The 27,860-nt window shown below is 37.1% G+C and overlaps 1 protein-coding gene across 21 annotated transcripts in view; it reads left to right on the forward strand.

Annotated features, from left to right (window-relative positions):
- AFDN (afadin, adherens junction formation factor) overlaps positions 1 to 27,860 on the forward strand; it is a 108,597-nt gene that overhangs the window by 27,971 nt on the left and 52,766 nt on the right. For 10 of the 21 annotated variants that reach the window (XM_072331220.1, XM_072331224.1, XM_072331232.1 and 7 more), the window contains exons 2-12: positions 4,850 to 5,045; positions 6,643 to 6,758; positions 7,593 to 7,756; positions 9,033 to 9,193; positions 10,111 to 10,268; positions 16,525 to 16,636; positions 17,042 to 17,209; positions 18,706 to 18,750; positions 24,232 to 24,326; positions 24,532 to 24,794; positions 26,602 to 26,671. In XM_072331220.1, coding sequence (XP_072187321.1) covers positions 4,850 to 5,045; positions 6,643 to 6,758; positions 7,593 to 7,756; positions 9,033 to 9,193; positions 10,111 to 10,268; positions 16,525 to 16,636; positions 17,042 to 17,209; positions 18,706 to 18,750; positions 24,232 to 24,326; positions 24,532 to 24,794; positions 26,602 to 26,671 — 1,548 coding nt within the window. The remainder of the gene's footprint in view (positions 1 to 4,849; positions 5,046 to 6,642; positions 6,759 to 7,592; positions 7,757 to 9,032; positions 9,194 to 10,110; positions 10,269 to 16,524; positions 16,637 to 17,041; positions 17,210 to 18,705; positions 18,751 to 24,231; positions 24,327 to 24,531; positions 24,795 to 26,601; positions 26,672 to 27,860) is intronic. The other 11 variants (XM_072331219.1, XM_072331233.1, XM_072331235.1 and 8 more) reach the window with 3 other exon arrangements.

Below are 27,860 nucleotides of genomic sequence, written 5' to 3' on the forward strand. Positions count from 1 at the left end.
GGAGACCCATAGCATTGGGAATGCCAATGTTCTCAAGGAACATTTTGTCAAACACTTTTGCAGGATTTGGGGGAATTCTGAAGCCTTCATGTTGTGAAATCCTTGTTTCAAGTGCGCTTGAAGTTTCAAGTGTGTTTCAATGTTTAGCTTCTTTACCTGAAGACAAACTTTTGGAACGCTTGGCCTCTTGGTTTTGAAGCCGTTGTTGCATAAAGTCAGTGACAATCTTAACAAAGCAGTTGAAGCGCTGTTAAGATGCGATGGTGGGCATTTTGATTGGCTGTTATAGTACAGATCCACCGAACATTTATTGCCATTTGCTGCATGTTGTAGCTACATATCGTGTTTTGTGACTAAGGTATGGTGCCAACACACAAGAAGACAAATGACAGTTAACTGGTGTTTTTTATTATCCAAGTCTTCTGTTATTGTCTGCAATAGTGAAATCACTGCGAGTTCTGATAATGATGGAAAAAATCATAAGTAGGCCTGTCATGGTTTTGGTAACCTATGACAAGGCCCTGTATTTAAGGGACGCATTCTTTATTGTTTGGAAGGCTTAAAAGAAGCTGACTTTTCAGCTATCTGCTTCATTTTGCAGTCTAGATTATCAGAATCTTAACTTATGTGAGGATTGACTCTGCTGGCATGGTGGAAAACTGTTCTGTATCTTTACATTCCTGTGTAAGGGGAAGTGGACTTGAATGGCACATACATTAAATATTTAAAACATGATTAGATGAGAAACAGAGATCGCATATGAAGCGTGTAAATTCCTGAGAGAAACTTAAGAGTTCTTATAGCCTCATAATTGCTCGCTTTTGAAATCCAGAAAACGATTTGATTTCTTTTTGGTAATTGGTAATTGGCAGTTCCTCATCTTTAGAGAGAGATTAATTGGAGATATGTAAACATTCTGGGGAGATTCATCTACTTATAAGCTTATGTTAGGTAGTAACGCTTGGATATCTGCGTATCTATTTAATTTTTGACAGGATATTTTTATTCATTAGCCTCTCTTCTTGACACAAGTCCCCATTATAAATCATAGTGACCCTAGCTTGCTATCTTGCCAAAGAAATGCAGGACTGAGTGAGTCTGGAGGCATAATGCAGATGTTACAGTGGAGAGGAGAAATATAAGACCTTGTTTTCTTCTTGTGGGTGGTGGCACTTTGTGAGTCTTTGTGCGTGTTTGTTACATGTTACACAAAGCACCTGGCCAATATGCTAAATGTGCTCTAAGCTAGGAATAAGTACATAAAGGATGTATAAATACTATAATGAAGACTGTTTTGTAGTCTCTGGCCCCCCTAATTTTTCAAAATGTGTCTTCATGGCCCTGATTGTCAAAGCAAGAATCTAAAACTCAGGTGACGGTTGCTCAGAGGAAAGCGCTGCTTCTTTTCTGAAAGAGGTAATGCTAACATTGTATCTCAGCGGTCACAGTGCGGTTTTGTCACTTTTCTGTTCTGTTAGTTCCCAGGAGCAGCATCAAATTTTAGCAACGAAATTTTAAATCATAATAATAGAGAAACCCATGAAATTGGAGAGGTTCTTGAACAGGACCCGAGGAAATGGCTGCAAGTTGCATCAGATGAGGTTTAGTCTAGACATAAGAAGGAACTTCTCTCAGAGAGTGGTCAGGCACTGGAATGGCTGCCCAGGGAGATGGAGGAGTTGCCATCCCTGGCAGTGTTCAAGAGGCGTCTGGATGAGGAGCTCCAAGATATGGTTTAGTGGTTTTACTGTAGGTATGGTAAAGGGAGGACAGCTGGACTAGATAATCTTGTAGGTCCTTTCCAACCTTGTGATTCTATGATTCTGTGTTTTGTAGATACCTTCTGAATGGATCTATATTGCATTCCTTTGCTCTTGAATCTCTGCTAGTTACTGCTGTGTTATTTCAGAGAATGAATACAATCTGCGGAATTAGAACATGACTAATGCACAGTGGGCATTCTCAGTAAAATAATCTTCTTTCCTGTGCAGGGAAGGGGGAGTCAGTGTACTGGTTGAGCATCAGGCAAAACATGTTCCTAGAAAGCTGAAGTAGTATACAAATGAAGATGTGAGGGTATAAAATCTGGCAAGTAAAATATGAAAGTGTAACATAAGGGAAAACAAATAATTTACTGAATAATGTGTCAAAAGTCTTTAGCAATAACTTGATTTCAACACGTTACTATGAACTTAATGCAATCCATATGGCTGTGTCACGATCACTTCTGTGAAAGAGAACTTATCAAAGTAAGGTAATAGCAGAGACACTTTGCTTCGGTGTTGACTATTGAAAATCTTGGAATGGCTGTCACAATGAAGACCTTTTTCTGGATAACTCATCAGAAGAGCTCTTGTGTTCTTGTTAAGATGACAAATTGACAGCATGAAAGCAAGTTGCTAGAATCAGACAGTATTCATCACATAACTATAAAAAATGAGAGATGAGGTAACTTTACTGCTATGTAAAGACTCTTCTTGCTAGCCACCCCTAGGCACTTAGGCATAAATGCAGTGTGAAGCCATAATTAAAGGATGATTACTAAGAATGTCGTCTATGCTGATTAGAATCTGTAGTAACATAAAGATCTCATGGATGCATTATAATTTTAATAGCTCCATAATCTATGTGAAAAGGTGTTTCTCAAACTGTTCAGAGCTCACTGAAGGAATTAGCAAGAATATTGGACAATGTAATGAATTTATTCACAGAGAAGGTAGTCAAGTAAGAAGTGTTGGAGTGAGCTCCTCAGGGAAGTGATGGAGTCCCCATCCACAGAGGTATTCAAAAGATATGTGGATGTTGTACTAACGGACATGGTTTAGTGATAGGATGTAGTAAATCAGGTTGGACTTGATCTTAAAGATCTTATCCAATGTAGATGACTCTATATGCAAAGAAGATCCAATTTGCTCTGGTATGTAGGATTTCCAGAAATCTTCTGCATGAGATCATCAAGGAGATTTAAAAAATAAAATAAAAGCACATAGGATGTTTTTCAGAGGTGAGTGGCAGTAACATTTCCATTATGAAAATGTGTGCTATAGAAAAGTCGAGACTCAACCTTATCTAATTGCAGAAGGACCTTTAAGTTCAAAGTGGGTGAGAAAAAAGTGGCAGGTATGTTAGGGAGGCGGCACACAGAATTTGTAACCTCTTGCAAGAAGGGAACAATGGTGTGGGATTACAATAGACAGTTGTGTGAGATAGCCAGTTTAGGATAAGAAGGATTCATTGCATCAATTGTTAGGATAACACAGAACAAAAGAAAATGGGCAATTATCTATGTCTGTCGTGCATTTGCGTTTGATTGCCATGTGCAGGTCTTCCATCTCTAAGACAGAACTTGGGAAGGTTCAGAAATGGGTTCTGTGGTTTAGGTTGTCAAAGGTACAGAATTAATACTTTGCACGTCGGATATTTAAGACAGGATGGATTGGCCTGAAGAAAATGCTCAGGGAGATAAGTCTTGTGAAGTGACCTGGAGAAGAAGTGGATAGGAAATGGTTCTTTATGGTCTTTATCAAAGCAAAAACAGCATCACTTGTGGGTTGTGGTTTCAGTGCAAACAAACAAACAAAAAAAGCTTTTTCACAGCGTAGCAAAGTAGCTGCAGAAGTTCTTGTCATGGGACAATGTGGGTGGTAAACGTTTATGGACTCGTTATGCAGTGAAAAAAATTAGTTGAAGAAAAACCCATTGAAGGCTGGCTTTAAAGCAATACATCAGTATACTTGCTTGTACATTTTTCTCCTGACGGCTTCTGTTGTGGTTGTTAATATCGTGGTGTCTTGTCTTCACAAACTCAGGATACAGTACAAATTTCAATGTTTCTTTCTTTCTTAGTTTGTTTTTAATTACGTGTATTTACATTATGTGTTAGGAATATGCAATGCAAGTGAGAAGTGAAGTGAGAGCCTTGTCTGATTTCAGATTGTTTGGATGGTTGGTGCAGAGTGGGAGTGCAATGATAAGAGCAGTGTTTATAGTTGTAAAATGTCTTCTATGTGTATCCAGGTTTATCTTTCTGTGCAGGTTATGCTTTCTTCCTGGAGTGATAGAAAAGCTTCAGTAAATGTTTCTGGGTTTTGCTGCAAAAAGATACTGTTGTGATATCTTTTCTGTTATCAGCTGCAGCACTGGGAAGGACTGTGCTTAGCATAGAATCTGCCACTGCACCCAGCACCAGAGGATATTTCTACTAGAAAGCCTCTGGAAAGTGAAGGCACAAGCAGTGATTATTAAACAGCACACTTGGCAACAATGCAGTGGTTAGGGAGCTGTACTGAAGACTAGCCTTTCTGGAAATATCAAAACCCATTTTGCTTGATTTAGCATCCTGATCAGACTGTTTCTAGGAGAAATGAATGCCAGGCCTAAGACAGAGGAGCATGTGGTGGGGTAAAGTGGAGAGAAAAGATGGTGCTCAGGACTGCTGTGATAGAAAGTTGTTCTCTTTGAGACACACTGCACTCAGTTATATTTAGTCTGTGTTATTGCAGATGAGGGCAACCTGGGGGCAAAAAAATAGTTTGGGACTGCTCTCAAGATATGTTTCTGTATTTTCTTCAGGTAAACCTTAAAGTAACTTGAAATTTGAATGCTCGAAGATTGAAGTTTTAAACATTTGCAGTAATGTAGAGTACTTGGTTTCTTTAAATGGAAAATCCTGGGTTTTTCCATTTTTATGCTGTCTTTGTCAGTAATCTCTAGTGTCCTCGGACTTTGGAAAATCGGTGCAATATTTGTATGTCTTATGATTTCATAAAATGTTTCTAATGAACTGAGCTGTGAACTGCTAGCCATCAACCTAACTTGTGGGGTTTCTTTATTTTTTGTATTCGTACAGGATTTGGAATTTCATGGTGTAATGAGATTTTACTTTCAAGACAAAGCAGCTGGAAACTTTGCAACAAAATGTATCCGTGTCTCAAGTACTGCCACAACTCAAGATGTGATAGAGACTCTCGCAGAGAAATTCCGGCCAGACATGCGCATGTTGTCATCCCCAAAATACTCGCTCTATGAGGTGCATGTCAGTGGAGGTTAGTACAAATTCGTCCTCTTTCCCACATCTGTGCTACTTTCCTACCCTCCTTTAGCCAAAACACCTGTTAATTTTGCTCCCTGAGCCATATAACAGACTTTGATTTTTATTGCTCTTATGTATGTCACTACAAATTGTTACACCAGGAAGTGGTATTTCAGAATGTAAGTATGTCTATTAGGCCTGCGGTTCATGTGAGTTTTAATTATGATTATTAAATGCTCTGCTTGACATCCTCTAACTTGTTGACATTTGTGAGAGTGTTGCTATTTTTAGGACCAGTTGATTAAGGCTGGATTTATAGTGGGAGAATGGAAGTGTTAAATTGGAGCACTCGAGAGTGCATCTCAGTTCTTTGATGTTGTGGGCCCTGTAGGTAGCCTTGTGTTGTATATGCCTTTACTGCTAAACTGGAGGAAGTTCAATATACTGTTGTCTGAAGCTGCTGTGTTTCTTAAGCAGAACCTTTAGTGTTATCCAGGAAGAGCTTAGGTTTCTAAACACCCTTTTGATGTTGCTAGTAGTTGTCTTCCCCAATAATCCCTCATTTCAACAGAATGCTTCAGGTTGGAAGCAGGGTAGGGTGCAGTGGGTCACTACAAAACTATGGGGAACTAGTGTCTTAAATACCTTCAGTTCTTCTTTTGAATGACTGAAACTAATATAATGTGAGATAAGGAATGGATGTTTACTGGAGTATATGTCACTTTCCATGGTCTATGAGTGATGACTTGATGCAAATCATAAGGGATTAAAAAAGAAGTTCATGTGTCATCACTGATTAAAGCGATGGATACTATATGGTTTCTCTGCTTCAAGTTGTATGTGTTTTAAATCCCTTAGCATTGTATTTGTACCAAGAATAGAATAGTTTCCTTTGCTGGGAAAGTTCCTGGTGTTTAAAGTATGGCTCGTAAGAAAAGCACTTCACTCAATATGAGTTTTTCACATTAAATAAAATGTAAATGTGAAGACATCAGTGCTGTGTGTATATACTGTCTCCTACTTCTAAATGGAGATAAAATAACAGAAGCTGCTTAATTTCTTTAGCTGCTCTCTCAGATTTTTTTCATGTAAAATGGATGCAACACACTAAATGAAGTTTGTGTGGTATATGTACATAATGGATTTTTGTTTTATGGTCTGATTTATTTTTTTATGATCTTTAATTTTATATTCTTGAGCTTCAGTTCTGATAAAGAAAGTGCACAGGTCTATTTGTTAAGGACCTTTATATTACATAGATAAACTTGGGTTAGGTATTGGAGCCATTTATCTCTGTGTCCTCACACCGCTAGGCTCTATACCTTCAGAAAAGCATCAACTGATTACTAGAACAGGCTGCCTAGACAGGTTGTGAAGCCTCCTTCTCTGGAGTTGTTCAGAATCCACCTGTATTCTTTCCTGTACAGCCTACTGTAAGGAACCTGCTTTAGCTGGGCCTTTGGACTGGGCCATCTCCAGAGCTGCCTTCCAACCCCTACAGTTTTGTGGTTGTGTTACTGTGTGCTGTTCAGTGAAAATGCAAGTTTGTTTCTTGAGCTGCTTGCTCTTTAGATGCCAAGTAATTGTTAACGCTTTTCATTTCTTTGAAGAAGAAAGAAGATTAGATGTGGATGAGAAGCCTCTCGTTGTGCAATTAAACTGGAACAAAGATGATCGAGAGGGAAGATTTGTTCTCAAGAATGAAAATGATACGCTTCCTCCAAAGGTGAGACTTTAAGCAGTCTGCTAGTGGTGACAACAGTCTTGCTATTGATGGCACTTGCTCATATAAGTTCATGAGCTATTTTTTCGATTATGCTGTACATTTGACTATAGGATACACTCATATTAGAAACAAGGAAAGAAAATTAATGATGCCTTGTACTATTACCCATCGTGTTATTCATTTTCACTGCATTAACAGAGAAGAAGGATTGAAGATTACTTCTTTGCTTCCTGGTAGAAGCAAAAGACCCTGCATCATCTTTCTCTCATCTTTCATGATTTTTTCCGCAAAGGCAAATGATCAGATGACTGTAGGTCTTGAGTATACAAGGAGCAGGGACTGGAGAAGAGAGCAATGGAAGGGCATCTCAGAAAAATGCAGTTTAGGAGAATTGTCCTCTCTAATGTTTGTCATTTTAAAGTTTGACCTTATTTGATGTTCTAATACAGCGGTCTTGAAAAAGTATAACATTGTTTGGTGAAGTAGATTTCACTAAGAGGTGCAAATTTGTATCAGTTATCTTTGAGGCCAAGTAGACAGTAGATGGTATTCAAGCAAAATTCAGTTGTTTCTTCTGTTGCCTGAATGTACTTCCTTTGTACAAGGTATATTTTTTATTCATTTCATACTTGCTTCGGAATATGAAATTATTTTGGCTTTTTATGTTATCCCGGTGGGTATTCATCCCATCCCTCTGTAGCATACTTGCCTGAAGTTGTTTTTTTCATGTTAGTAATACTGTATCTTAATCAGGCTTACCTGGAAAATTAAAATCAGTAATAACATTTCATTAGACTAAAAATGCTGGAATTGTTGTCAATTTGTTTATTTCAGAAGGCTCAGAGTAATGGCCCTGAGAAACAAGAAAAAGAAGGAGTAATACAGAATTTCAAACGGACTCTCTCAAAAAAAGAAAAAAAGGAAAAGAAGAGGCGTGAAAAAGAGGCATTGCGACAAGCCTCAGATAAAGATGATCGACTTCTTCAAGGGGATGATATGTAAGTGCTGTAAACTTTGATCAGTTCGTACAACCCACATCATTATTTAAAGGATTTATTCTCTCTACCTAATAAATCCATTTTATTCTTTTAGCAGTTGTTGACATAGGTATTTTACCATCATAAACCAAAATTAACAATGGCAGTTTTTGTGGCTTGTTCATATAGTACTTGTAGGTGGCTGCATTTGATTTAGCACCTGGCTACAAGCCTGCTTGTTTGGCTTTTTTAAATTTTATTTTGTTATTATTATTTTTTTTAGATCAGGATTATTTTTCTTTTCATAGAATCATAGAATCACCAAGGTTGGAAAAGACCTAAAAGATCATCCCGTCCAACCATTCACCTATTACCAACAGCTCCCACTAAAGCATGGCCCTCAACACAACATCCAGTTGTTCCTTTTGCGTAGTACTGCTCTGCGTGGACATGTTTGCAGCTTCCTTCACATGTCAGTATTGGGCTTTCCAATTCTGTACAGTTACTTAGTTTGATCTTACTTAAAAAAAAAACAACAACAACAACAACATACAATTATGTTTAAGTACATGAGCGGAAGTAAAATCATGAGCTACAATCATGTACTAATTCTGCTTCAGCATGACTTGCAATATTTGTCACTCACAACTAAGTGAAGGGTGTTTTGTAAAGTTCCTGTGATTCTTCATCATCTTCTTTTTTACTTTTTTATTTTTTGTAAGAGGTAGAAGACCCCTTTTCTTCCTTGAAAAGTAGCAATCATCAGTACTTGCATTGGCTGCTGGTTATCTCATGTTCATGAACAATCTTAATCCTAGAAGAAATGCTGTTAGTATAGAAACCATCTAACAGTAACTTAAATCATCTCCTACCTGTATGCCTTTCATGAAGTGATGGGGTGATCTATATATATGGATTGCTCTGAAAGTAATGCTTCCTATTTCTTTCCACAGAAACTACAATAGATACAAAGAGAACAGTTGCACTATTTGATAGTGTTTTATAGCTGAGAATGTGTTCTATTTTTTTAACATGACCCACCTTCTCTTCATACACCCTTCCCTGTCAGATCCATTTTGTCAGACTGCCCTTCTGCTGCCATCTGTCTCATGGCAGCAAAATGTAACAGAATATTGGTGGGAAGGTTCAACCTCTACTGCCATGCCAGCAACCATCCACCTCTGATGTCATGGGCCAACATAGTGAACTAGGAGACATTACTTCAGAGCAACCCTTGTATATATATTTTCAGATATTAATGGCAATTTTTCTCACTTTATTTAAATTAATTTGGCAGTGAGAATTCTCGCCTTGCAGCTGAGGTTTACAAAGATATGCCTGAGACCAGCTTCACTCGCACAATATCTAATCCTGAGGTGGTTATGAAACGGCGGCGGCAGCAAAAACTAGAGAAGAGAATGCAGGAATTTCGCAGTTCTGATGGCAGACCTGACTCAGGTATGTAGATTCATTTTGGTTAAATTTGTGTTAATCTGTTAACTGAGTGAGTATGTTTAAGGCCAACGGCTCCTGTGAATTTGACTTCAAGGTTAATTTAAGTACAAAAATATAATGGAGAAAGTAATAGTTAAGTATGGTGTAATGAAACAGGTGATTCATAGAGGTAAGATTCCACAGGAATGTACTCCTGTGGGTTAGGGGCAAGTTGCTGGGAGAGAGTTTGCTTAGTGATCTTACTAACAGTGCTGAGCAAGGACAGAATTAGATTTATGAATGTGACCGATCAGAGAAGCCTTCTGAAATGAGTGCGATTCATTTTGCTATGAACGATTTCAGTGATCAGCAGTGCAATCAGTGGCACAAATACAAGATAGCAATTATTATTTGTTTGGTTCTGCCCAAAGGATTCTTTGGTAGATCTTGTCGATCACAGCGATCAAATATTTCCTGTTATTAATGTGAATATTAAGAGCACAGTGGTTGTATAGACACCATAATTCGATATAGAGGTATAGAAAAAATCACTTACAAGAGGAGCTTGTAATGGGCTTTTTAAACAGGGAAGAGAGGCTCAGAGGTCAGTACAAGCTGTCTGTTAAGGTAGGAGAGATTAATTCTTCATCCAGATGTTTTCACTGTTTCATTTTGACATCACTGAGAATAGTAAAGATAGTGAAGTGTAGGGTGCAAAGCTTTCTTGGAGAATACAACATCACTGGAGGATTTTACCTGTGATCAAAATACATTTTGAGGATTTTCTGTAACCTTCCTTGTATTAGTGGGTTGCCTAAATGATTTCTGACAAATTTCTTTCTTAGATTCTGTTAAAAATATAACAAATCACTGTGTTGTGTTTTTATTATTTTTATTTTTCTATTCTATGGTAGCAATATTAATTAAATTTTGTTTCCAAGGTGGGACACTGAGAATTTATGCAGACAGTTTAAAACCAAATATACCATACAAGACAATCCTGTTGTCAACTACAGATACTGCAGATTTTGCAGTTATTGAAGCACTGGAGAAATATGGCCTGGAGAAGGAAAATCCCAAGGATTATTGTATTGCTCGTGTAAGTGAAGTTACTATGTCATAATTCTTCCCATGTTTCATATTTTGCTTTTATTCTTATCAGTGGCTTGAAATTGAATGGAAAGACTTCAGTATTTCAACAGCTGACTTAAAAAAAAGTTTAACAGCACTAAGAGTTCTTTGATTATTTTTTTTTATTCAGATAAAATCTCACATTAAGGTGTTGCTTGATACACAGGTAAATGTTAATAATGAAAGTAACATTTTTGGATTTGATATTATGGCCTGATGCCACCAAGCGTACTTACACTTCACAGTTGTATAAAATAATAGCTAACCCAGCAGAGACAGAAATATGTGCTGTTTGTACATAAGCTATCATGGAATAATAGAATGGTTTGGGTTGGAAGGAACCTCAAGGATTGTCAAGTTCCAACCCCCCTGTCACAAGCAGAGTTGCCAGCCACTGGATGAAGCACTAAATTAAATTGCCCAAGGCCCCGTGCAACCTGGCCTTAAACACCTCCACATCCACAGCCTCTCTGGACAACCTGTTTCCTCACCTCAGCACTCTCTCAATTAAAAAACGTCCCCCTGACATCTAACCTAAATCTCCCCTCCTTTAGTTTAAAACCATTCCACCTGTGTCCTATCACTATGTATCTACCTCTGTAAAAAGTTAGTTTCCCTCATGTTTATAAACTCCCTTTAAATATTGGAAAGCTGCAATGAGGTCTTCCTACATCCTTCTCTTTTCCAGGCTGAACAAGCCCTATTCCCTTGAACTAAATAAGCCCGCTTAGAGTCAGAACTGCTTAGTCCAAACTCCATTAGTAATGGTTCTTTATGCCTCTCAGTGGTAGCTTACCTTCATTATACATCAGAAAAGATGAAATGTTTAACTAAAATTTGCACTTTCAGAATTTAATTCTTATAGGAGTTTTAAGTGGATTTTATAGAATCACTGTTTCTGAGAGGTGCAGCTGTATAAAAAGGGCTTATGGACAATATAGATTAAAAATTATAAACCTCTGTCCACGTCAACTTCTGAAAGACAATGGTGAGATATGAAAATATTCATTAATATGTAACTGTGGTCTCAACTATTAAAGTTTGTTTACATTTAAGATTTTAAATACTCGTAGATTTTATTATTGTGAGGTTTTTTTTAAAGTAGTAGTTACTGCACTTTTTTTGACATCACATTTTAAAAGCGATTCTCAATTTTGTCTGCAAAGTATTTTCTATGCGTAGTGTTAGGTATGCTAATTACCTTAATACTGGCTATTCCATAAATAATACCAATTATTCTAGTCATCAGTGTTGTTAAATAGGCGTCTGATTTGACGTTCTAGTTTTTCTGCTGTCTTGAGAGAACTGTAGCTTGCAGCAGAAACATTTTTATTTTCTTCAGAATTTGAGAAATGTTTTGCATTGAACTGTTTAGTTCAGAATTAGAGCGTATTATGATGTACTACAGACTACTTATGATTCAGAGAATCTGTTGAGGTGACTGCATGCTTATAAGCCAGGGAAATATTTACAAGTTACTGCTGTAATAATGACATCCCTTCTTGTACCTCCACTTGTTCTTCAGTCTTGTGTGTGGTTGTTTAATGTAGAAAATAGCCCACGGAACATTGCACTGATGTTGGGAAACATTAACCAAGTCTTTGCTCTGAAGTAAATTGCTTTAACTTAATTTTCAGGAAAGCACATTCATAGAATACTTTGCCTTTTTCTTTACACCGCAAACTTTGTTAATTAAATAACTTCTCTGTTCACATTTTAAATGTGAGTGGTATTCATTGACTAATAGCCAATCTGTTTAAATACCTTTCAAATGCAGAAAACCTTACTGTTTTGTTCATCAAAAGTCATTGGCTAAAACCTGTTCAGCCTTTCTGAGTGCCTCTGTTCATTAACTGGTTTCCAAATACAATTCTTGCTTTATCTGAAGTTGAGTATTTTGAGATTAACCTAACTTTAAAATCTTTTCTTTCCCCCCCACATACTTTATGAATTTGCTTTCCTTGCTGGAAATATTAGAACATCCTAGATTTAGCCTGATAATTCTTTCAGCATTACTCCTTGTTTTTGGAAACCTACAAATATGTGAGCACATAGGTTTCATGGCAGCTTAGCATAACTTCACTGAAGAACCAGAGGTCGTGTTTACCTCTGGCAGGGCTTCTTCTCCTACCTTGTTTTTCAAATACTTCATTGTATTCTGTAGGAAACAGATCTTTCTTGTACACCTTGCTATTTTTAACTTCATAAGTTTAAAGCAGCGTACAGTAGAACTGGGTAACTTCGTTTTCCTATTGGTTGGGATTTGTAAATGCTTTGTTCTCTTTGTGTGGCAGGTGACAAGTCTTCAAAGAAGACTGAAGCAGTTCACATTTATTTAACTATTAAAACAGATGTTAAATTACATGACAAGACCTTTGTAAGGCTGCACAATTACATGTAATCAAGTGCACTCACTTGTGAAGTTTCAGTTGAAATGTGAAAATTGTAATTTTTTTTTTGACAGTGCTTACCATTGACAACTTCTGTTGTAAATAGTTATTTCCTATTAGTTGCTTTCTTTCATATTCCACTTCGTTGTATTTCATGCTGGATCTTTATGCCCAATCCTTAAGTTTTTCCATGTAATCAAGTGAATGCAAGTCTGTTCTGGTATATATTGCTTGTTTCAGTACACTTGGTTTGTGTTTCCCTGCATAATGTGAGGTTCACCGCACATGTCTCAAGATGTCAAATTAATTAGACAGTCTTCCATGTTACCTGTGTGTATTTACGTAGGGCATAAGACATGAGGCATGCAGAAAACCAGTTAACTCCTGGAGTGAAATCTTGATTAGACCTTTGTCTTAGCATGCTGCAGTTCTTAATTATTTGAGGATATGATGTAAATTTCTTGCAATGTCAGACAAAAACATGCAGTTTATGGTAAATAGGGCTTTCTTTTGTTCGCTTGTGTTTTTTTTTTCCTTTTTACAGAAACATACTTGAGGATTTTTCTTTTGTTATTAACAAGCTCCATTGTGGGGTGTTTTTTGTTTTTTTGAGGGACACAGGCAGAACCTTAAATAGATATAAAGGTTTTTTTGCTTAATTATTTATTCATTTAAAACAGAGGCGGTGGAAAAGCTTATAAAAGAGAGCTGTTCTGGTGCTGCTTAGTTGGCTTGTTTTATTTGGAACTTTTGATAAGACTAGATCTGATAACTTTCTCTGTAGCTAAATTTGACCCTTACTTATCCCAGAGGACTTAAGTGTTTAAGTATTGCCTTCTGTTATTGGCTGATCACAGAAAGTGCCTTGCAAGGATAAGTTTTAAGTTGCTGTGGACTACTTCATTTAGAATTCTTCGCCTGAGTTTTCTGTGTGTTCCATTTGTTTTTGAATCAATAAATGGAGGTTGGAGTGAATGTACAATATGCATGCTTGTGCATTATAAGGAAGCAGAGTATATTCTTCCTGATCTAGGATGGATTTGGTTTTGTTTGTTAGTTTCAGTCTGTGGGCTGTTACTAAGACCAGTGTGCCCTCGTGGACAAAAAGGCCAATGGCATTCTGGGGTGCATTAAAAAGAGCATGACTAACAGGTTGAGGGAGGTGATCCTCCCCCTCTACTCTGCCCTGGTAAGGCCTCATCTGGAGTACCGTGTCCAGTTTTGGGCTCCCCGGTATAAAAAAGACAGGGATCTCTTGGAAAGAGTCCAGTGGAGGCTCACAAAGATGATGAAGTGCCTGGAGCATCTCCCCTATGAAGAAAGGCTAAGTGAACTGGGCCTGTTTAGCTTTGAGAAAAGAAGACTGAGAGGGGATCAGATCCAGGTCTATAAATATCTGAGGTGTGTGGGGCAAAGTGGCGAGGCCAGACTCTTCAGCAGTGTGTAGAGACAGGACAAGGGGAAACGGCCAGAAATTGGAGCATAGGAAGTTCCGCACAAATGTGTGCAAGAACTTCTTTACGGTGAAGGTGACGGAGCACTGGAACAGGCTGTCCAAAGGGGTTGTGGAGTCTCCTTCTCTGGAGTTATTCAGGACCTGCCTGGACACCTACCTGTGTAATGTGGTGTAGGGAACCTGCTCTGGCAGGTGGTTGGACTCGATGATCTTTGGAGGTCCCTTCCAACACCTACGATTCTGTGATTCTTAAACTAGTTTTTACCCATCTTGAGTTCCTTCTGCATTACAGAAAGCAGGGGAATGTTTGTGCCTGATTCGTTAAAGGATGCTTAAAAGCACCTTCTGTTTTTCAGTATGAAAACAAAGACCAAATAAATAAATAATCATAGTGTAAACCTATTCTATATGTTTCCATAATTCTAAAATGTGGGAAAATCAGCCTTGTGGGAGATGGAGGCAGTATTCAAATAAAGCATGGGTGAGATGGTTTCTAAATTTGCTTTGTGATTAGGAGCTTCCTGTCCCATTAAGCTCAGTTGTGGTGTTGTGTCTTTGCTGTAGGTTAGGTCACACACCTTTTTTTGGGCAAGGTATGTCTGAGTTTATCAGCTCACGCTTCTTGTGAGATGGAAGTAATAGTAACTGACTGGAAGGACGAGAAGATTACTGCTTTTGTGACCATTTCTCTTCAAATTCTCCATTGTTCATTAAGCCTGGAATGCCAGTGTACATGTTAATCCAAGTTCCAAGGCAGAATTGACATCAGGGTCACATTGTAGCCCTTGTGTTTTTATCTCTCATCTTTCCACTAATTTCAGCGTGTTTTGATTTTCTTTGGTTTGCTCTCCAATCTAGTATTGTTCAGCCCTTGAGTAAACAGTTTTAGCATGTGTTTTCTGTTTTGCGCTTGATCTTGAGGGGCTTTATGCTTTTAAAATAGTTGAATGTTGTAGGAAGCTTGAAATACGGTCTTACTTGAGTAGCTAATTCAAATTATCCTGTAAGCATAATTAGTTCTAAAATCTGAGATGTGAAATAGAAAAGAGTGGTTTGGCAAGATAAGATTTCAGTCTAGATGTATTTTTGTTTCCTTTTGGTTAAAAATTATAATATTTAACTGAATTCACAGTATCTTGTCTATTTGAAAATCTAATTAACGATAATGTAATTAGATCTATGTTTAGCCAGGTTTTGCATAGAAAAGCTTTTAGGGAAAAACCAATGACTCAATTAAATGCTTGTGATCTTTAAACATACTTATTTCCTGCTTGGAAGAAGATGAAAGGAAGTTTGAGGTGTGTCTGTGGGAACTTAGTTAACACTGCAATGAGTGTGGAGAGGAGGTGACAAATAAGAGTTAGAAGCCTCTGGAGGACTGCAGCATGGTTATGTGCAGCAGTCAGTATGTGTCTTAACTTTGGAAGATGTTACCTGGGTCATAGTTCAGTGATAGGAATAATGTGCAGTATTTAATTTGAAATAGAGCTTCCTATGGATTTAAATAACGTTGTTAGGATCACAAATGAGGTAGTAAAAGCTTTGTGACTTTTGAAATGTTATTGTTGATTATTTAAAGTCAGACATGAGAGATTTATATTTAATTTAGAGGCTAGTCACACACTGTAATCCCGGCTGTCACTGTTTTTATGCTTTATCACTTTGGGAAGAGGTAATGTGAATGTGCATGAAATAGCAGGTCATGTCTCATTTTGAGTCAAAACAAATGAATCAAGGTTTTCCTCTACCTCAGCCTCATAAGAGCATAGTTATAAAAAGTGTGAGTGCTTTGAGGTTGGTTCCCAAAAGTATGTTTATTTTTCGTTCCTCCTCAAAGCTAGACAGCATGAAGCATTTGTCAGAAGCCCTAGTTTAGCACTTACTCTCTGGTATAGGCCAGGTGAATGTTAAGCGTGACAGAGATGCAAACGGTATCAGAGTGTTCTCTGTACCAGCTTGTCTTGATGTTTCTAAAGATACTTACACGTTGCTCTGACAGAATGGCTTTGGCAAAATGAGAGGCTGATTCCAGTGTGTAAGATGGTGAAGGAAACTTCAGTTCTGTCTATCCCTTCCACTGATATTTTGCTTTCACTTTCCTGATTGTTGAGAAATTGAAATAATTTTGTTTGCTGAAGGTTGACCTTATCTAGTTTAAGTGTAACTAGCTCTCCCTTGTTTTTAAATTTGTCTGATATTCTGCGAAGCGTGGTTAACCACAAGTTAGAAGAAGCCTTGGAAAGCAAAATGCGTTTCAAGTTACTGAATTCCTTTGTTTTATCTGCTGTGTATATATATAAATTAAATTAGAATGTGTACCCTTGAATACTCTGTGTGTCTAGTAACACCTCTGAAAACCTGCAATTGTTCTTTTCTAGGTCATTCTGCCTCCTGGTGCTCAGCACTCTGATGATAAAGGTGCTAAAGAAACTATTCTAGATGATGATGAGTGTCCACTTCAGATATTCAGGGAATGGCCTAGTGATAAAGGTATGTCGGAAAAGCTTTAAGAGGTTTTTGTGGATTGAGTATAGTAAGCTATATTTGTGGGTGCCTGTAAAGCAGGAAATTGGAACATCTGTTTTTGAAGTGTTTTGTTTTCAGGCACTTTTAAGGCTAGGTGCCTTTAGTTATTTACCGTTTCATTCAATACTGGTTATAGTAGTGCATCCGTAGGCAGTAGAAGGGTTATACGTTTCATCCTAAGGTTTTTAAATTACCCGCCATGGAGAGGTATTAATCTTTCAAACAGCCTTAACTTAAAAGTAACTACATAATGTCAGGAATGTAGTAAGCTGAAAGTAATCCTCTAGAACACTTATAAAATCATATATATTAGATGTGTGCTTATTCACCGATAGTGAGACTCAAAGGATATATAATGCTGTGTTTTAGGAATACTAGTCTTTCAGTTGAAAAGGCGGCCTCCTGATTATGTCCCAAAGAAATCCAAGAAGATAGCTGATGGAAAGCCATTAAAGGGGAAGGAAAGAGTTGACGGGTCTGGCTATGGCTCTTGCCTTCCTCCTGAGAAACTACCATACCTGGTAGAATTAAGCCCAGGTAAGAATTCTGCTTATCTAGTAATCTAAATTACTGTGTTATGTAGCTGTGTCAATTTTTTTGTACAAGACTTGCACTAAAAACACAAGTCTGATGTTGAGAGTGTAAGTGAACATCACTTCAGTTGTCTTCTCCTGTCAGATTCTGAAGTTAAAGTATCTAGACGCAGTTGTTCCATATTGCTCTCATATTGGGATAAATATTTTCATTCTATTGGAATAAAAAAAAAATGCAACAAGGAAGAAATGTTTGACTAAGACTTTATTAGCTTGGTTTCAAATGCATATACCGATTCCTTCAGTTCTCACCATCTTTTGGATTTGAGGGTTCAAAACTTGGAATTTAGTAGAACAGTTTAATGCAACATCCTTTGATTTTAAAGTAAGTAGGACTCCTTACCTCATTGCTGTCCTATATCTACTGGTTCTTCTGGAGGACTAATTACACTGAGGCTTCTCCTCTTGAACTAAGCCTAGATACCCTTGGTAGATTAAAAATATACATATAACTTCAGGTCACTAGCAAGGCTTTCCTTTAGCTCAGACTTCATTGCAACTCTTTGTAATTCTTCATCATTGACAATTTTATGATACAGGAATAGTGGAAGGAGCTTGTTTGTTTATAACACACCAAATTTTAAAACACATACAACTTCTCGTTCTCATTTCTGTCATTTTCGTATTAAAAGATAGGGATGTAGACTTTAAACATTTATGTGGTTTATATATCTGCCATTCCTTTTATTAACACTTCTAACTAGGATGTATTCCGATATCCAGACCAAGTGATGTACAAATTGAGGTCTGGTTGGTTGCCTTTCAGGTAGCAAGGTTGCAATCCTTTCTTTAAAAAGACAGACTCTTCTGATTATAGTCAAATAGCGTTGGGTCTTTTATTTGTTTTAGAGACAGGTGAAATTGACAGCATGCAGTGTTAAATATATTTTGTCTTGTGTTCTACGGGCTGAAGTTAGATTAACTGATGGTTTTTCTTTACACCTTCTGTGTGTTTTTGTTTTTTTAAATAGTGCTTTCTATTGTTATTGTTCTCTAAACTGTTAATCTTCATTGAGCCTAGTTGCTTTAGTATTAAAATGCTGCCTTGGCAGTGGAGTGAAACATCTGTTTACTGCGAAAGGAAAAGCAATCTGAAATGACACAGGTGGCAAGGCTACCCACTGAGCCTTTGCACATTGCCTGTGGGACTGACCTATTGTTAACATTTTTCTTCTAACAGCTTGTTGTTGCTTTCATAAACAATAATAGGAGTTGTTTCATTCAGTAGCTTTGTAGAACTGATGTCTTTATATACTGCGCAGTTTCTAAAGTTGAATGAGTTAAATGCACTTCATCCTTATGAAGTGGCAAGTGTTGTCTGGCTACAGTTTTCACCCTTTCCTGTCTTTTCTTTTCCTGCCCTCTTCCGCATGTTCTGCATGGTATCTGTCTGCTGCTGCTGCCTTCACCTGGGTCCTCTGCATGTGTTTCTAACCCCAGGGAGAAGGAATCACTTTGCCTACTACAACTATCACGCTTATGAAGGTAACGCTATATTTAATACTGTTCTCTCATTAGTCACTAAAAACATTGTTCGCTGTGAATCTTTTTTTTTTCTTTTAGACGTATGAGAGGCTGTCCTGATTATCTTACTGTTTGGGTTTTTTTTTTTCCAAGGGACTGCTTCTGTGAAGTAGCTGTATTGCTTGTCAGCTACAGTTAAATTGTTCTTGATGAATAGATATAATATAGGTCATGAATGTGCTGCTATCCATAGAGCTCAACCTTCCAGCTAAGATTAGCAATTAAGCTTTGTGGGATGATCTACAAACAGAATTGTGGTAGGAAGAAATCATTTATTGATTCGTCTGCTTGCAGAATTCATAGTTAAGTGAGTTTGGTAAATGTCATGAAACGTAACTGGTGCTCCTCAATGTTTGATACATTGAAGGCATCATCACAGATGATTCTTGTTATAGGAAATAGCGCTTGGGTCACTAGAAAATGATCTCAGTTTCTACTTTGTAGTGTTCTGTAACATCCCTTTGCAATCTTACATTATTGTCTAACAGCAACAGTGTACATCAAAGAGATCTGGGCATACTTAACAGATGTCCTAAGTTTTATCTGTAGTGTTTGATGATCTCATCTACAAATCATTATGGATTTTTGATTCTTCTTTGATCCTCTTTTCATTTTAAGCGCAGCATGCGGATGTATTCTTGTCTATTTGGCAAAAACAGGATATAAAACCACTTGCTTCTTACATTAGGAGTCAAGATACTTTAATTTCTAGCAAAGTGTAATTTCCTTTAATATGATTTTTTAACACTCATTTCCTCATTCTATTTTGTAGACTACTATAAAAGTAGTATATGGGTTGTGAAAAAGAGTTCTTAGTATTCTGGAGTCTGTCTCTTCAGAACAATGTATTTCAGAATACATATATGATGTACTTGTATTACTGAAGTAACTCAATGATGAAGCTATGATGGAAATGTACTTCCATCAGAGCATTGTCTCTGTTCTTACAGGACAATCTGGCAGACTTCAGTTCCACACTGTGTAATTACACTAATTTGCTATGTTTGCTACTGGAAGCATATCCTGTTTTTCCATTTGTGCACAGCTGCTTTTGTTGCTGATTGGTTTGTATGACTTTTACAGACTGAAGATCAGTTTCTGCACCGTGAAACAGAGGATGCAGTTCAGTAGCTTGTGGCTGTAAATATGACAGTCAGCAATGGTCTCTGTATTCTCAGTTTTGCAAGAGAACCAGTAAGCTGAGATGAGTCTGACAGTAACGAAAATAGACTGAAGTGAGATATGACAGTATTGCAGATAGGTGTTACTCTCCAGGTTATCATATAATCGTGGAACGGTGTGAGTTGGAAAGGGCATTAAGATCACCTGTGATTATCATCATATCATAGTATCATAGTATTGTGCGAGTTGGAAGGGACCTTAGAGATCATCGAGTCCATTATGACTGCTGATGAGTTCAAAAGTTATTAACTTCAGTTGTTCAGTCACAATCTGAAAACGTTGAGAAAAATGACAAGAATACATTTTCATGATGTGAGTCTAACTTTTATCCTGCTAGTCTAAAATAAATATCACAAAGGGCTGAAAATAAAAACCAGACATCTAAAACCTTCCCGCCTCATTACATAAAAGCAACAATGAACTGTCGAATTGACAGCAATGGGGGATGCTGAGGAGATACAGATATAACAATTAAGAAAGATGATTTACTAAAGTTGGCGAGGATTAAAAGCTTTGGCCAGAGCAACTTCCCCAGCCAAGCTTCTTTCTGAGAACAGAACTGCAGTATCCTGGTAACACTTTTCCATGTTAGTTTGAAGAAGCTGAGCTGTGTGTCACATTGCTCACTGAATCTTCCTTTACCACAGATGTTTGCTATTTGCTCTTTCTGTTAGCAGCACGTATCTTGTCTGAAATTCAATGGCAGACTTTATCTCTTGACTTTGATATTTCGAATATGTCAATCCCATTCTTTTTTAATTGTCTAAGTGCTAAGAGTTTAGATAGTAGGCTAATTTTTAAGTAAATAAGCACAATGCCTGTGGATGTGTTTTTGTTCAACTTTGGACTCATTTATTTCCTATTTTCTGATTTACCTTGTTTTGTTTAGTCAGGTTTCTAGTCAATACTTCGCATTTCTCTGAATGATTTCAAGCACTGGAATAGCAAAATCAATTTGAAACCATTTCCAGAGTTGTGTAGGATTCACATTCTAGTGGCGAATTACTGCGATAGAAAGCAGTATCTATGAAGGGAGGCCTTTATTGTCTTTTTCTGTTGCATAAAAGTGCATATTTATGTTATGAATCGTTGAGTTGATTTACTTAACAGTGTTTGTTCACTTCTGCTCACTACAAATTTTTATAGCACTATTTGAAGTGCAGTATTGAGTCTTAACTGCATAAAGCAAACCATGAAAACTATATTAAAGAGCGACAGCACACCGCATGTTTAATAGATTTTGTATAAACAGTTTCACGAGTGAGTATAGATGAAGTGTAATTTATGTTGCCTATAATTGTACAGAATGCTTTGAAGTGTATTTGGAAACTCTTTTCTGTAAGTCACTGTTTCATGCATTGTCTTCAACATTGAGATCTTCTTTCCAATTGAGGATTAACTTCTGAAATAGAAGTTTTCAACAGTAGGCAGTATGCACAGATGTGTGTGTTTCTATGCATGTGTACTTTCATCATGGGAGAGAAAACAACTTGTGAAGATTACTTCAAACGCCAATTGTACCTAATTGATTTGAAGCCCAGTAGCATTACTGGGTAAAACTTTGTCATGTAGATAAGTTTAATGTAGGGCGTCTGACTCAGCTTCTTCGTTAATCATCCTCAGTTCTTCAGCTTGTGTCTGGGAGGCAGATGTTCCTATTTAATTTTTTTCAAACTTAAAACCAAAATAACAAAAAATAACCAACTGAAACCACTAGTTGTTACCTGCATCTGTTTAGCTCTGCTTATGTTGCTTAGTCATGGATGTCTTAGGTAGAATACCGGCCATCCAGGCCACGTGTTTACTTATGCATATATATAACAATAACAGGTTTTGAATAGGATTCATACATTTTCTTTATACCTTTTGCTTCTTTTCTAGTATTGTTTGTTAATGCCCATCCTTCCAAGAATGTTGGCCTTTCAAATTTCTGTATTAAAAGAAAATAATTACTCTGTTAGATACAAAACTTTGCATTAGTATTTTTACTGCACAACTTCTGTATCTTAAGATGTATGATTTAAATCATACACATCTCCTTTCCAAACAAGCAGGTTGAAGTTTGTACCTTAGAGGCTAAGAACATCCTTCTTGGACTTTGGTCGTCTGGGTTTTGCCACAGATAGGGCAGAAATGCAGCCTGCTGTAGTGTGTTCTGAGGAATGCTTTCTGAACAACATTTAGATGAGCATCTAGTTGTCAAAAATCAGGAAATACAGGACTTTGCATGACTGCATAAAGCGGTTTTCGTTCCTTCTACATGCCTCCCCTTCCCCAGAGCAAAATGGTCTTTTTTTAGAGACCTTTCTTCCTTTACAGATCTTATGGTAATTCTCTTCAAAATTTATTCTAAGCTGAGTCTTCTGGGTGTCAGTTCTTTAAAACTGGATTGTGGGTAGAGGGAGAAAATGTGACTTGTGGATTATGTAATAAATAAATGAAAGAAATGCACTCTGGGTTGTGATGTGTGGGTTTTGGGGAGACACAGTAATGGGAATTGGGGTTAAGCAGCCAAATGAATTTGGTTGTGTATAATAAGACTGCATTTGATGTTGCTGAAGGTGCAAATGTATAATCTCTGAGTACCATTGTTAAGTAATTAAAAAATGCCCACCATTTAAATTGCTGAAGATAGTGTTAGCATTACCATGTTTAGTGTGCAGTCTTACTGGATGCAGGTTTGTGGATTCAAATACTGGGTTTAAAAAGAGTTTTATCTCTGTACCTAGAAGAGTTTAGATGGCAGACCACTCTTAATGTTTAATATTACTTTCCTGATGGATGATGACATGCTAAATTTGTTCAGTAATGGGAGGTTACTGTTGTGCCAGCATGTAATTTTCATACTTAGAATGCTACTCTGAACTGCTTGTTGTCTTGATGTCCTACTAATATCACAGCACCCCCAGAAGAAGCATATTGCTAGGAGCACCTGTTACACTTTTACCTGTATCCATACAATTTAAAGGCCTATTGATGGTTCTCCCCCTCCCATTCACTTAATGTGTTCTGTTTTATTTCTGTTCTGTATTTTCATCCCGTTGCTTTACTTTCTTGGCACCTTCTGCTTTTGATCAGTGTTCTTAACTGTTACGTTTTAACTGTGTTGTTGACTGTAATTCATTTAAATACTTCTCATTAAAGGATGATTCAAGTACTTCATAGATTAAATTGCATATGTTCTGACTTTATTAAATGTTAGTGCTGGAAATTAATTATCAGATTTATGGAGGTTCTGTTTATATTGATTTTCATTTACAATTTGAAGATGGCTAGTATTCTTCTGAAAACAGTATCACTGTGTGTGCCACAGCTTTAATAATAAGCTCTGTTATTTTGGGGGGATTACTGTAAACCATTCTTTGTGTCCACAGTTAAGTAAGTCTTTTCTGCATCCTCCCTTTGGTGGAAAAAAAAAACAAATAGGACTGAACTCAGAAGTAACAGTGTTGGTTTTTAGTATCTTAAGTACTTTCTGAGAAGTGGGAAGGATTTATTTATATGCCAAAACCCATCTATGTTAGCCTGTGAAAACAGCAGCTAAATCCTATGCTGCATCTTGTGTAACTTGCCGTGTTCTGATTAGTTTGGTGAATATATACTTGGGGGGATGTGAGAAGGAAGATGGACTTTATCTTTCATGACATTTTCTTGTAAGGTGAAAATGTGTATCAATTGAACAAGGCTCAGGAGTGCTTCAGCCCTCTATATCAAGACTAAAGCTGTCACAGATTTAAAGCAAACAAAAAAAGTTTAAGGTTCTCATTTAATGTTACCCTGTTTCAATACTTTGTGAATAGGAAGCAGTTTAGCATGTCAGCCACATGGTAGTAGATTTTGCTGATAAGCTGTGCTTTTACTGAAAACTATAACTATTGTTATTACAGTAATATACAGATGCACCCAGTTGTTTTCAAAGTAATTTTAGGCTGTATTTGTATACATGAAATATGAAGATTGTATTACTTCAACTATCAAGGAAATAGACAAGGTTTTTTGAAGTATGTTCAGAGCAGTAGTTTCTGATTACTTTGCTCTTTGTACTTGCAGATAACAGCACTTCGTTGCCAGGGCCCTGTTTACTTTCCATGTTTTTAGGCTGTTGAACAACTTAAAAGTACACAACAAATCATGAATGAATGTCACTCACATTTTTCTTTTTAATTTTCTTCATGAATATTGTTGATGTTTCTAGAAGACAATTATTGTGCATTTGAGATTTAATAACTTGCTAATTAATATTTGTCATTTGCTCCACAGATGGTTCTGACTCCAGAGATAAACCAAAGCTTTATCGTCTACAATTAAGTGTCACTGAAGTTGGAACTGAAAAATTTGATGACAATTCCATTCAGGTATGGAGAAAAAGCAGACATAGATGACAGAACTGAGGGTTGTAGCACCTCTCCTATGAAGAAAATCTGAGGGTGTTGGGTTTGTTTAGCAAGCAAAGTTATGCTACTAGTCTGCAAGTAGGCTACGCTGTTGCTCCATCTTACCATTTTAGTTTCTGCTGCTGTATGATGTAATTGATTTTGTGTTAATGGTTCCTGTTTGCAGTTATTTGGTCCAGGAATTCAGCCTCATCATTGTGATCTCACTAATATGGATGGAGTTGTTACTGTAACCCCAAGAAACATTGATGCGGAAACATACGTAGAAGGTCAGCGTATTTCAGAAACCACTATGCTGCAAAGTGGAATGAAGGTTCAGTTTGGTTCATCTCATGTGTTTAAGTTTGTGGATCCCACTCAGGACCATATTATTCCTAAAAGGCCTATTGATGCAAGTCTTATGGTCAAAGGTCCAAGGCACAAAGCTGGGTGAGTACAATAATGAGCCCTAAAAAAACAAAAGACAGAGTGTGATAAATGGCCAGTGATTAGAGCATGATTTTAAATGAGTTTCAAGTAACTGCTTTTAAATATTAACTGTGTAATAGCTATTTTAATACTTGAGCTCCACCTTGTGACTTTTTTTTAGCATTAGCAAGCATCTGTTTCAATGTGGAATACTCAGATTAAGTGAGGAACCAAATGTTTCAAAATGCCAAACATTTTTACAGCACGATTACTTGTCTCCTGGTTTCTGTGCTGCAAGGACTAGTAGTACAGAAGAGCATTTGTTTCTCCACATTCATCTTTTTTAATAAGTGCATAATGAAAACACTGATTATGATTTTTAGTGACTTGCATTCCCTTCAGTGGCTATAGAAATGGTTAGTAGAAACAATCTTAATATCAAACTGTAGGACATGAAATAAGTACATTATATTCTCCATCCTGTCAGAATCAGAGTGAAACTATTGTGAAGTTTGCAGTCATTTAGAATAGAAAAATGTGGCTTAGAGAGCAGTGGGTCTTTTCTGGCCAGTCCACTGAGTTAACGAAGGTTTATTTTAAATATTATTTTTCTTCACCTTATTGTAATGTGGAAGTATATTTTGTGCTTCTTGTTTAAATTAAAAGAAAGAAAGAAAGAAAATGTTAAAGGCGTTTTTCCTGTTTTTCGTAAGGAGTGAAACATAAACCATTCATCCTTTCTGAAGTCCAAGAAAATTTCTGCAAAGTTAATGCATCAACCTGGTACTTACATGGAGTATACCAAGCATGCAGAGAGACACTTGGCATTTGGAAATAAAATTGATTTCCTTAAATCAGAGTGCCAGGATGTCCAGTGATTTACTTCCTTCCAGCTATGGGAAGGTATCCCTTTGCCTTAGATGTTCTAAAATTGTACTGATCACAAATGGAAGAAGTCTGTATGTATCTTCAGTCATTTGTTAGAACAGATTGGGCTGCAAGGGACCCTCAGGCCCACCCAGATCTAGCCTTCTGTGGGCAGGGTTGACCCCTCCATCAGACCAGGCTGCACGGGGCCACATCCAGCTTGGCCTTGAACACCTCCAGGGATGGTGTATGCACAGCTTCTCTGGGCAGCCTGTGACAGCGCCTCACCATCCTCTTAATGAAGAATTTCCTCCTAATATTTAACCTAAATTTCTCCTCTTTTAGTTTAAAACCACTCCCATTTCTACTATCACTGTCTGCTCATATAAAAGCCAGTCTTCCTCCTCAAGTGCTCCCAATAAGTACTGAAAGCTTGCAAAATAAAGCTCAGTTCAGGGCAGAATGTAGGAGATGATTGCGGACAGACTTCCAGGCATGATTAACAACAACATGATACTAAGGCTGACATCTTAGATTTCTTCTGCATCTAGCCTGCAGATGAATAAACAAAGCACTGTACTACTCCAGAACTACTCCAGTCTACTTTGTATGGACTGTGAAATCTCTGCTGAAGGGATATTGCAGCTTGCACAATCAAATCTTTTTTTTACAATCTCTTTTCTTTAGCACATGCAGGTAATAAAAGGCACTACTGTGGTTTTATGAATGATGTACATTAATACAGTTTTTCATACTTATGATGCTGAGGATTCAGGTAAAAACTTGCAGCAGGTGTATTGCACTGAATATATAATAGATATGAATATATATAGATATGAATATATATATTCAAGAGGTATACCTCTTTGAATTCTAATTTACCAATGTTAGCTACTCTATATGTGTTGCTATGTGTTTACTCATATTGTTTCTAAGAAGTGCTTCAAATGTTATCTTTTAGAGCCGTTCAGGAAACCACATTTGATCTGGAAGGAGATGTTCACAGTGGAACAGCATTACCAGCAAGCAAGGTATTGTACTATAAATGAATAACAAGTAATGAAGCTTCATGTTAGGTTGAAATTATATTATCAGTAGTATGTGAGAGGGTGATGCTTGTTGTTCTCCCCCAGCCATTTACTCTTAGGATTGGATTAATTATCATGCACACTTATTTTTTCCCCACAATACCATATTGTTTTTCAAATGGGCATTTGGCATGCATTCTGTGGCAAGAGTCGTTAACTTTTTTTTCCTCTTAGAAGGGGGAACTGTTCAAGCCTGAAATAATCTGATTAATTGGAGGGCATGTGTGTAGAGATAGATCCATGTTAGAAATTGTTTTATTAATGTCTCATATGTGTAATCTGTAATGGCAGCATTTGCTATAGGGCAAATAAGTGTATTATATAAAACATGGAAGTGTTCAATGTTACATTTAACTGGGCTTTTAAAATTTAATGAATATGACTGTTTATTTCAATAGAGCTCTTAGACACACCGATCAAAGAAACACTCTCTGCAATCACAGTTATAAACATTTTACGAGGCGATAATCTCTTTTTGCTTTCTTTTTACATTGTCTTTCTGTTAATACATGCTGTGCCAAAGTTGTATTTTTCAAGAGTAAACAAACCGAGTAAAATGACACAATCGTTAATGTCTGCTCTAACTGCATTGCCACAGATGAAAGATTATTTCAGCAGTATGAAATATAGCAGTCCTCACAGAAAGGACTTGTCTTTTGTTTTATTACTACCGTTATCAGATTGAAATACTTGTAAAGAAACTTAATGGTATGACGGTGTGGGTATTAGTAATAGTCTGATAGCTTTTAAATATACTCGTTTGTCTTCTTTTTTATTTTCCTGTCAGTTTTCCAATTCAGTTTTTCTCCTTTGTAGCTTTGATTGTGGTAATCTTAGCATCTTAGACGTCTTTTTTAATGGATAGGAGTTCACTCGGTGACATTTTGAAGGAAGAATGATAAACAACAGCAAAAAACACGTGAAATACTAAAGTGTCTCAAAATTGCTCAGAATTGGAGCTTCTGATGTTCATGATACTAAATAGCGTTTCAAAGTCTTCTTAAATTCACAGGAGAAATACCTTAGTGAACCTATGGAGCTTGGGGAAATTTAATGCTTTTGAGCTGTCAAGCTGGTTCTCAACTTGTACATGCTGTTAAATCACTGGCGTATCTGCTTTTCTAACAGTTGC

Source organism: Excalfactoria chinensis, chromosome 3 (genome assembly GCF_039878825.1).
Source record: "Excalfactoria chinensis isolate bCotChi1 chromosome 3, bCotChi1.hap2, whole genome shotgun sequence".
Classification (NCBI taxonomy): domain Eukaryota; kingdom Metazoa; phylum Chordata; class Aves; order Galliformes; family Phasianidae; genus Excalfactoria; species Excalfactoria chinensis.